Genomic DNA, 10,236 nt, shown 5'->3' on the forward strand with positions numbered 1-10,236 from the left:
GCAAATGTTTTTTCATAATTATTAAATGAATCATGTTTGCGCCACTATATTTAATAAATAAACATTAGCTAAATCCACCGATTCAAATTAAATTGTTTGGCGTTTATAGAGTTTGTGCCGGTGAGATCATCTGCTGCTATGCTATCATCTGCTATTCAACCCTTCTGTTTGCAAGAGGAATCAAGTCAGAAGAAAGTTAGTCTTTAGAGGGCGCTCAGCTTCAGAAAGTGGATGAACTTGGCAGTCTGCACCATGGTCCTGTGACTTGTGAGTCATGCAAAATTCTCTGGCATCTTAGATTAAAAACAGATTCCTGACTGTAACACTTGTATTTCATAATCTTCCCTTATATGATGTAAGATCACTGTTACTGAAGATGAAATGTTTATTTTCTTCCCTCACGCCAGATGGCTGCCCCCCCACCCCTGTCTGAAAACCCCAACAATCTTCTCTCTACTATTGCAGGATTTTTACTTTTGCAATTTAAAGTGACTTGAGGGGACAGTTGTTGTTGATACTTTATAAATTTAAAAAATGGAATCAAATTGATCTTATTAAAATAAGATCCTTATCTAAATGACCTGGAAACTGTTTGTGACATCCCTGATAAAAGTGCGTTCTGCCATCATTAACACCATCAGCTTTGTTGAAATAAATACTATGACTCTCCAGCTAACACATGCACAGCAAAACCCCACAACAGCCATTAGGATGAGCATGCTTGGGCTCACCTCTCGCAGAATCTGGGCACACAATAAACAGCACGATGGCTGCACAGATCGGCACAAACACAAGGACTCTGGAGAGATAAAAATTACACCCAAATGTAGATAGATAGAACTGAACTGTCGTCACAAATAATTGCTAGTGCTTTTCAGATGTTTTATCTGCATGTGCAAAAAACCCCCACAAAATACTGTGTACCGTTTACCTCAGGTGAGGAGCAAAGTTGCTGAACATGATCAGCAACTTTTTTCCAGGTTTATACGACTAGTAAAAGCTGCAGCAGCGCCGTTAGTCGGTATCTTTTACTTGAACCATGTAGGGGATCTTGCAGCTCTGCTGGTGCTTGTCAGTCTGATTGGAGGCAATACAGTTCACCTGGCCTCAGGTGACCAACTTCCTGGAGCTATGAGCAAAGGGCTATTTGTTGTTTTTCTGACTTCAGTGAATTTTATGTAAAACATTAACTTTCCTTTTTTGTCTACACTCCTCTTTCCTTTGAAAGGCCGTACATTTCCCCTTCAATTTACTTATCAGCTTTTAATTATGACAATAATAAATTCAAACTTTGTTGTTTTTTATCAAAAGGCAAATCACTAAAAATCCACAGAAAGCTTCAAACTGTGTTTTTAAAAAAATGTGTTTATTTTTTTAAATATTAAATACTTTCATAAAAACAAATAAAAAAAAAAACAATAAATATCAAAACAGTTGCATCTGTACATAAGTGGGGCTGAAAAGGCTGCTTTGGCATCACATTTGGCTACACAGCGGCCAAACAAGGAATCAAAACATTCACAGTGTCCACATGGCTTTATCATCATCGCCATCAAGTCCATTTTAAGATGATTCGTCACTCATACTGCATTACTCTGGGGCCATATGGGCTGCTCAAAACATGTGGCAGGACATCATGGCGAGGGCCCTCAGGTCTTCACTGGTCATACAGTCTTCTGAAAGAAAGAGAGAGCACATTAGAAAACAATGAACAACTTAATTCAATGGAAACCTCCCTAAAGTTAAAGAATGTTGTTATTGAATGGATACACATGCCAGTTCTTACAAAAGGTACCGAAGAAAGTGTGATCAAACCAAACTATAGTGTGACTAAGTTTGCATCTCTTTACAGCACTAATCATTTACTTAAAATAAAAAGTTGGCTATTATTTTCCTTTTAGTTCCTATAGCAGTTGGATTATTCATGTGAAGTTTTTTTCCTTAAGATTTCAGAATAAAATCACTAAATGGACACAAACTTGAGATTTTTAGATGATATTTTGACAGTCTGGTTTCGCTGATACTTAATCGAGGATAAATCTGCCAGTGAAAGTATCATAAACCACAATCAGGGTCTCTCTTACCTTCTCTTCTCTGCTGGCCCTTGCCGTTTATCGCCTGCCAAACTTTCTTCAAAGACCGCCGGAGTCTCCCGCCTCCTGTGCCCGCGGAAGACTCGCTCTCCTCGGCTGGAGTCTCGGGAGCTGTCGCTTCCTCCTCGTCCCCTTGAACCTGATCGTCCACGTCGGGCTCGTTGAGGAGTCCCGCAGCCGTCAGCCGCTCCAGTGCGCTCTCGTCCACCCTCAGCTCGGCTCGGATCTTCCCATGATCGGAGATGGATGTGATGTGTCGGCACAGCGGGCATACGATCAACCTGCCAGCCCCCAGATGCGCATCTCCGGGTCCCAGGGGCCTGGACAGGGCCAAGAGGCAGCTCTCGCAGAAGCTGTGCTTGCACTGGAGCTCCCGGGGACACCGCCGACCCGCGTTGTAGGTCTGGTAACAAATCCCGCACTCGAGTTCCTCTGCGCACATGTCGTTTTCTGATGCTGGCGTTTCGTCCTTAAAGTTTGAATGAACCAGAAGGCGAGTCGCTCTCAGCTTTATTCAAACTGCACCGAGAGAGGCGGGGCGTGGACGTCCTGTCGGAAACCTAACCTTTCAGACCCAACTAAACACGGCCGATGAGTCACAAGCCCCACGTGATGTAACGATACTGCTGACAATGACGCCATGAGAAGTGGTTCCAAAACACACAGACACCCACACCCAGCTACAGTAACACAGTAACAAGTGTGTATCTACACAGAATATCCACATTAAACATACAGAGTTTGTTTTCATTCCTCCTTGTCTCTCACACACTCCTCTATCACTGTGCAGTACATGACAGGCAGGAGGGCAAGATACAACAAGTCAAGCTGTGTAGACATTTCTAATAGTCCCAGGAAGTTATCTTCAGAGATCAGAGAAATGTCTTTCACATATCAGACTAGGCTTTTCCTTCTTATCTAGTTGTGTATGTGTGTATATGCGTGGGTGACGTCGGCTCTTCCCTCTCCACAGTAATCCCCCAAATAAAACTCCTCCTATCAGATAATCCAGCCCTAACTCCTTTCATGGTGATTTCCGCTGTGCCACAGTCTCGGCCAAAAATCACAAAGCCAGAACCTCTCCTGTTCTCTCCGTTTGTGTGTTTCCTGTGTGAGTTGTAGAGTCTTTTGTTCTCTCTGTTCTTTTTACGCCTTCCCACTTTCCCCCCCTGCATTGATCTTACTGTACAGGGTATAATTATGTAAAGCACCAGGTCTCTTTCTTAATACTCAAAGGAAAATGGGATCATATCCTGTGAAGTATTTCGTTTTTGTTTTTTTTAGAAAAGGGGTGTTTGGGTTTTTTGTAATGGGTATATACATGAACCACTTTTCACCTGTTTAACTACAGACACACAGAACTTATACTGAAATGTTACGACTAATGTTTCAAGTCAACAAACCTAACCAGGAGTGATGCTCACTGATGCAAATATCCAATTAGTCAGTCACATCGCAGCAACTCGATATATTTAGGCATACGCCTGCCATGTAAACTGGAGCTGCCAGGGATCGAACCACCTGCCTTCTGAATAGTAGGCCTGGTCTACCTCCTGATCTACAACCAGACAGATATAAAGGCAAAATGGGCTCTAACTGGTTTGCTCATGCCTACTTGAGAAGTAGGGCGTGTGTCAATAATTTTAAGGGCTTTCTGAATCTTGCACAACCAACCTTTAAACACAGCATGTGTGATACAAACAAACTACGCCAACGCCAACGAACACAAGGGACAGACCTCAGGTGGGTTACATGTCGGTTTCACTTGCTGTTTACGCTTCAGTACAAGTTTACAGTTTTATTTGTCATATGCAGGAAACAGCAGCACACACTTTATTCCCGGTAAGCAAAGCTAAGTGAACAGGTACCTTCCAAGTAATATAACAATAAACTAAATAGTAGGTCAGATCACTTAGATCAACATGGGTGTGTAAAATGAGTGAAAAAACACTTTAAGATCAACAGTTTAGGAAAATCATATCGAAAAATCTTAAGTCACAAGTTAAACTGTCTACTGTGAAAATTCTCCACCTGAGCTGTTTCAGGTTTCTGAGCTGGTCAGCAGGATCTCAGTAATGCTAAAGAGAAAGGAACCAGCCGTCAATTAAAAACCAGTGATGGTCTTTGCATGGAGCCTGCACCTCACGTGTTTATATCGCTGTATTAATTACAAAGGTGTAAAAACTATACACCTTCCAAACCGATACCAAAGTTTCTCTGTATGTGAGGAAACCTCTATGATGATCAGTTTCTCCATTTGAAGAGCATGAGAGGTGGCCACTGAATGAATCAAGGAATCTGAGCATGTATGCTATGTATAAACTGCAAGGATGTTTAATAATTTCAGCCTAAGCCCTACTTTCTATTTTAAAATCCCAACATGCTGACTGTGTGGAAGCATAATAACATGATACGCAAGCGGAGTAGTGCAAGTCATGATCGAGAGACACCAATCTGTCATTTTCTGTCTTTTGTGTCCTGGTTACCTTTACATCACTGAGGGTTTAATTACTGCTCAGCGAGCCACACAGGTGCCTCACTGGGGACCAGACGGATAAAATCAGGTGAGACTGAGCGAAAACAAAAGGTTGCCAGTCAGCTGAGCTCAGACATTATAAACTCGCCTGATTAATGTGCACCGTAACGAGAACAGATCTGTACCGACATGAGAGAAACTGCGTGTGCCTGTGAAGAAGAAGGCGCCGGTGTTGTAGGTGGGAAACAAAGGTTCCTTGGATGAGTGGGAAGCGGAGCGCAGTGGGTAAGTGACTCTCTGATCTCTTTTACGTTTGTGATGATGGAGCGCTGTGTGTTACTCTGTGTACAGTCCCAGCAGGCCCGCTCGCCTAGAAAAGAGTTCACTTAAGTATGCATAGCTGTCTTCCACAGGTCGCTTTCATTCACTAAAATGCTTAGTTTGGCTCTAAAAGTCGACTTTCTGTTCTCATTGCATGAATGTGCTGATGACTTATTGAAGAAAGGCTTTCAGGTTGCCATGGACCGATTCAAAGGGGACCCGGTGTGCTAAGCAACAGTCCCCCACTGAGTGTGTGTGGCTTACCTCGTCATTGTCCCGTGCGAGACACAAATATAGAAAAGCAAAGCGCCAGTAAAGCTACACAATTCTACTGATTCCTTTCATAAATCACAGATCAAATGACATCAACAAATGTTACAGACTGTCAGTGTGTCTGACCAAAAGGTTTTACGCCTTAAAGTAAAGTATTGTGTATTTCCTTGTATCGTTTTTATGGTATATACAGTGCCGTGGGAAAGTCTTGACTGTGCCATGATTGCTTTACATTTTGATACCAAGGAGCCAGAGTTCTTGTAATTTTTAAAGTTGACTTGAGCAGTATTTCTCCACAATTTCCAAAGGTCATGTTCAGTCCAGTCCTTATACCTGACCATTTCCAGAGGAGTGGTTTTGTATTAACCTCTTAACACTCACCTGTGAACCACTCAAGTCTAAAACGTATCTAACTCGAGGGATGAACGGTTTTTGTGTCTACACATAACAGAAAACTTAAAACATAAAATGGCGTGTTTTTGTGAGTGAGTCTCAAAGACCTATCAGCCCAAAGCTTTGCATATTTCAGCATGGTGTGCAGTGTGTCCTCAAAAAATCTGAGGAAACTGGGCAAAAGAAGAAGCAGCAGGTCTAAAAAAAACTATCTACAGCAGATGCTGTTCAAACCTTCTGTGTATTACAAACAACCAATTACAAGAAAGTTGCCTTAAAGAGAGAGGCACTAAAAATGGGTTGTTTTTGTCACAGGATGAACAGCGGGGCTGCACTTAAGTATAAGAAAAAAAGCATTATTTAAAATATAAATTATGCAAAGCTACTGTAGTAGAATCCAAGAATCAGAAACTGTGGAAATGAGCATAACAGTTTCCCTGAATTTGACTTCTGGCAGCAGCTTCTCATTGCAGACAACCTTATCAATCTTCACATCTAATGACAGGAAAGCAAAGCAGGGCATTTCCCAAAAAGTCTTCTTCCCATAAAGATTTTATTTGACTCTAACACAGCCACGGTGTTAAAATGCTGGGCTGCTGTGTCAATTCAACACACCTTTTGAAAAGAGTCTTTGTGTTAGAGATCCACTTAGTTGATTTAAAATTACACTTCCATGAAGTAGAAGAAAGCCGGTAAAAGCCAGCCCAACAAAAACGCTGGGTCTTACATCACCCTGAGTTCAGTATGACATCACTCAGTAAATAAATAATGACTTCTGGCTCGGTACATGCAATCTGTTTGCAACACAAACCGCTTCCCCTAAGTGCCTCCAAATACAGTAATTTTGATACCAACATTTCTTATGTTTTCTTAATTTAAAAAAAACCCAGCTGCTTTGAATGACTGAAGTGGAACAAGCCTGAGCTGGGAAAAGACGACGTGCTCTGACAAACACACACACCCACAAATGGAGAAATCTTAGAGTGACTGATTACTTCCTTTCCCGACTATTTTGTATATTTTTCTCTGACTGTGTGTGTGTGTCTGTGCTATCTAGCACGCACTCAAGGGCAAAGGTGATTGTGAGTAAGTGAGGGGGGTGGTGGATGGTGGATGTGTGAGCGGTTAAACGGATGAATGCTATGACTCATGGGCCGTGGAATCTGTTCATGAAAGTTAAAGAAACAAAGGATCTTTGGGGGAGCAGATCCTGATGTTTCTGTCTCACGGAAAGTCGACATGAAGTTTATGTTGATCATGTTTTCTCTCTACAGAGTTTAACATCTTTAGCTAAAAACTCATCCCCGACTTGCCTCTCGCCAGTTCTTCTACATCCACCCACTCCCACACCATGTCAGGGCATGTTGCCCCAGTGCCGCAGAAGGGGGATCCCGCTGCTGCTTCCATGCCCAGCCGTGGCTCCGGTCCAGGGGAACCCATGGATGTGGAATGCCCCATCTGCTACCAGGAGTACAACTGCTACAACAAATGCCCCCGGATGTTGGAGTGTCTCCACGTTTTTTGCACTGAGTGCCTCCAGAGGATCCAGCTCTGCCCCCCTGACGCCCACAGCCCACAAGCCATTCCTTGCCCTCTCTGCCGCCATCTGACCCCACTGGAAACCGGGGATGCCCTCACCTTACCCTGCAACTCCCGCATCCTGTCCAGGCTGCCCCCCGGGGCCTTCCACCTGCCCATGACTGTGACCTCGCGGATGGCTACAGTCACCCAGAGAGTGGTGCTCTCCATGGAGGGCAACAGCAACAGGGACACCCGCTTCATCATCTTACCCACCGTCAGCCTGCGGGTGCAGCAGATGCACCCCGAAACCCCTTATGGCACAGCGCCTGGCCTGGTGGGCGAAGAGGAGATCATACAGCAGAGCAGGAAGACGCTGTTTTGTGTACAGATCCTGGCTGTCATCTTCTGGGTGCTGTTTGTGATCACTTGTGTGTTCGGGGTGGTGTTTGGGCCACATTTCCTGAACAGGAAATTTTAGAGTTACAGAAATTGTTTGCCAGTCTTTTTCTATTAACATGCTTTTTTAAGTGTACTTAGCATTCACCCTGTAATCAAATTAAGATTTTACTTATTAGAGCTGCTCCTTTATTCAAAAGGGGTTGCTCCAGAAGACAGCTCTGCATATGGGATTTGGTAGAACTTTTTTGTGTTACAGTGGATACCAGAGGTGTGGACTCGAGTCACATGACTTGGACTCGAGTCAGACTCGAGTCATTAATTTTATGACTTTAGACTTGACTTGAAAAAATGTTCTAAGACTTGTGACTTGACTTGGACTTTTACACCAATGACTTGGGACTTGAATTGGACTTGAACCGGTTTACTTGAAAAGACTTGATATTTTACCCCAAATATAAAATTTAACATGCATATTATATAGAGATTGAAAATGTGACGTCATTCACGGGTAGAACCGCAAAGGATTATGGGAACTCGTGGCAAGCGGTACTAGCGCACGCAGGCTTTCAATTGAAATCAGTTATACAGCGATAAAAAGAAACACAAAAATGTCAAGAAGCTGTTGTATTATTAACTGCAATAGCCGGTCGCATGACAGCCACGAGAAGCCGACGGGTAAAGAGATCGGTTGTTATCGGATTATGTCGTTGAAGAGAAATTGTTCGAGCCATGTTTCCGAAGTAACAAAGAAGCGACGGATGGCCTGGATCGCAGCCATTCAAAGATCAAATATAACGTCCCAGAACACTCCAGCTCACAGGTTAGTCTGCTCCAAGCATTTACACGAAGGTCAGTGTCTTTTAGTAGTTAATACCTCATTTTCATAACATAATTAGTGATATAGGTTACAAGCAAGTCTGGCGCTGAACAGAAATGGTCGCGCTATGCTCCTTTATTTATTGTGCATAAATAGTGAATTGTCCTGACACAATATTGCGTTTCGCTTCTGTTATTATGGTACACTGACAAAAACACATACTTTTATTCACAGGATAAAACAGGTTTTTTGTATCACTAATTGCCCAGTGCGATTACAGCATACAGTATTATTGTCACTGCTACATTTCTGTGATGGGTACCAGAAATTATTTCCACTACTAATTAATTACCGTTGAGCTCAAAGGTCCTATTAATAAACGGTTAAGGAATGTGTATTTATGACGACGATTTGTGAGACTGGTAAACTTATGATACGTACGATGGTCTTTCGTTCTACACGGTGCATTTCAAGGTCCTGTACCCATCCGTCGGTAAACTGTACCTGGGCTTGTTGCAGTGACCTGAAGTTACTAAACTTCATGAGTGTATGCACTCACTCCAAGAACCGTATGATTATAAATATGCATATAAATATGCTACGATGAGATAGCTGACTTCATCTAACTAGCAAATGTTTTCCAGGCTACGTTGGTGATACAGTTTTTTTAATGTGTATGATATTTTTGTTATGCGATTTTAAAGCTGGTCCTACAACCGCATCCAAGAATAACATGCAGCTTATCTCAGAACTGTCGGTGAAAATTATTCTTGGAGCTAGGTTTAATTGAGCTGCATTTTAAAGAGGTGCAATTTCACAATTTGTGTATATTTTCTAAGTTCACTATTTTGTCATGTGTTGAGAAAAACACAGATTTTAAAATTACATGGTCTAATATTTACATTTAGCATAACTGCAACATTATTTTTTCTTTTTTTTTTTTAAAGACTCGAAAGGACTTGAAATTCAAAATTTCAGACTTGTGACTTGACTCGGACTTTTACACCAGTGACTTGAGACTCGACTCTGACTTGCCTGACATTACTTGAGACTTGACTTGAGACTTGAGGATAAAGACTTGAGACTTACTTGAGACTTGCAAAACAATGACTTGGTCCCACCTCTGGTGGATACCCTTCCTGACACAACTCCAAAGGAGTTTGTGTCTCCTCCTGATCTTGAACTGGTGACCGTTCACATTCAAACTACTACACTAGAGTCCAATCCTTAAATGTGTCCTTACTGAATGCCTTAAGTACAGATTTTTAATCAGTGATAGCTTGATAAAGCGTGCCCCCTAGTGGTTAATAGGGAAACAACCAAACCCTAAGGTTTCTTTAATCGTTCTCATCATGCTTATTATGTTTGATAATATCATTTTGCAGCGGCTGACTCTGCTGCCAAAGAATAAATTAAATGAGGTCCTCAGTCCTTAAATCAGTCCTTTACTTTGTGCAGGGTGTGCACATGTTTGGAAATCAGTGAAAGTGGCCTAACTTTAATAATCTACTTGAGAACGCACATGTATTTATTTCATCAGTGTGCACTCATTTCTCTCACCTGTGATGTAAACTACAGCAAACGTAATTGAGCATACAAAAGTTTGAACCGTACCTCACACAGAAACTTCAGTACACAGTTATAACTGTTTTTCTTGGATGAACACATCTGCCCCATTATGGAGAATAACTTTCATGGTAAGTGATATGATTTCTCTGTGCTTAATATGTTGGTATTATGTTTTGTGAAGTTGTAATTATTAAAGGAAGGAAAATGAAGTATTGAAGGAGGGCATGTAGAGGGTTGGTGGGACAGAGGAGGAGATTAGCAATGAATAAAAACATGAGTACACATGAGTTTCTTTTTAACCTGTGGCTAGACAAACATTGTGCTGATATTAATTATTAATTTCTAGTTTTAGGTCATTTGAAACATGAAATATG

General features: G+C 42.0%; 2 protein-coding genes across 3 annotated transcripts; one reads left to right on the plus strand and one right to left on the minus strand.

The window, feature by feature from the left end:
• Positions 1–1,367: 1,367 nt before the first annotated feature.
• On the minus strand, positions 1,368–2,662 carry LOC146675036 (RING finger protein 227). 2 transcript variants are annotated; one of them, XM_085402449.1, is made up of 2 exons: positions 2,085–2,662; positions 1,368–1,673 (listed from the first exon to the last, which is right to left on the minus strand). In XM_085402449.1, exons 1-2 carry the CDS (start codon positions 2,533–2,535, stop codon positions 1,615–1,617), a joined length of 510 nt encoding a protein of 169 aa, XP_085258575.1. In that variant the 5' UTR covers positions 2,536–2,662; the 3' UTR covers positions 1,368–1,614. The 2 variants fall into 2 exon arrangements, with proteins under 2 accessions (XP_085258575.1, XP_085258574.1); XM_085402448.1 differs by having other exon boundaries at positions 1,374–1,676; positions 2,085–2,657.
• Positions 2,663–4,636: 1,974 nt separating this feature from the next.
• Positions 4,637–8,316, plus strand: LOC146675037 (E3 ubiquitin-protein ligase RNF182). The gene is made up of 2 exons (XM_085402450.1): positions 4,637–4,854; positions 6,831–8,316. Exon 2 carries the CDS (start codon positions 6,908–6,910, stop codon positions 7,553–7,555), a length of 648 nt encoding a protein of 215 aa, XP_085258576.1. The 5' UTR covers positions 4,637–4,854; positions 6,831–6,907; the 3' UTR covers positions 7,556–8,316.
• The last annotated feature ends 1,920 nt before the right edge of the window (positions 8,317–10,236 follow it).

The sequence above is a fragment of the Rhamphochromis longiceps genome, linkage group LG3, assembly GCF_057381845.1.
Source record: "Rhamphochromis longiceps isolate RC_006_pf linkage group LG3, R_longiceps_female_GT1.1, whole genome shotgun sequence".
Taxonomy (NCBI): Eukaryota; Metazoa; Chordata; class Actinopteri; order Cichliformes; family Cichlidae; genus Rhamphochromis; species Rhamphochromis longiceps.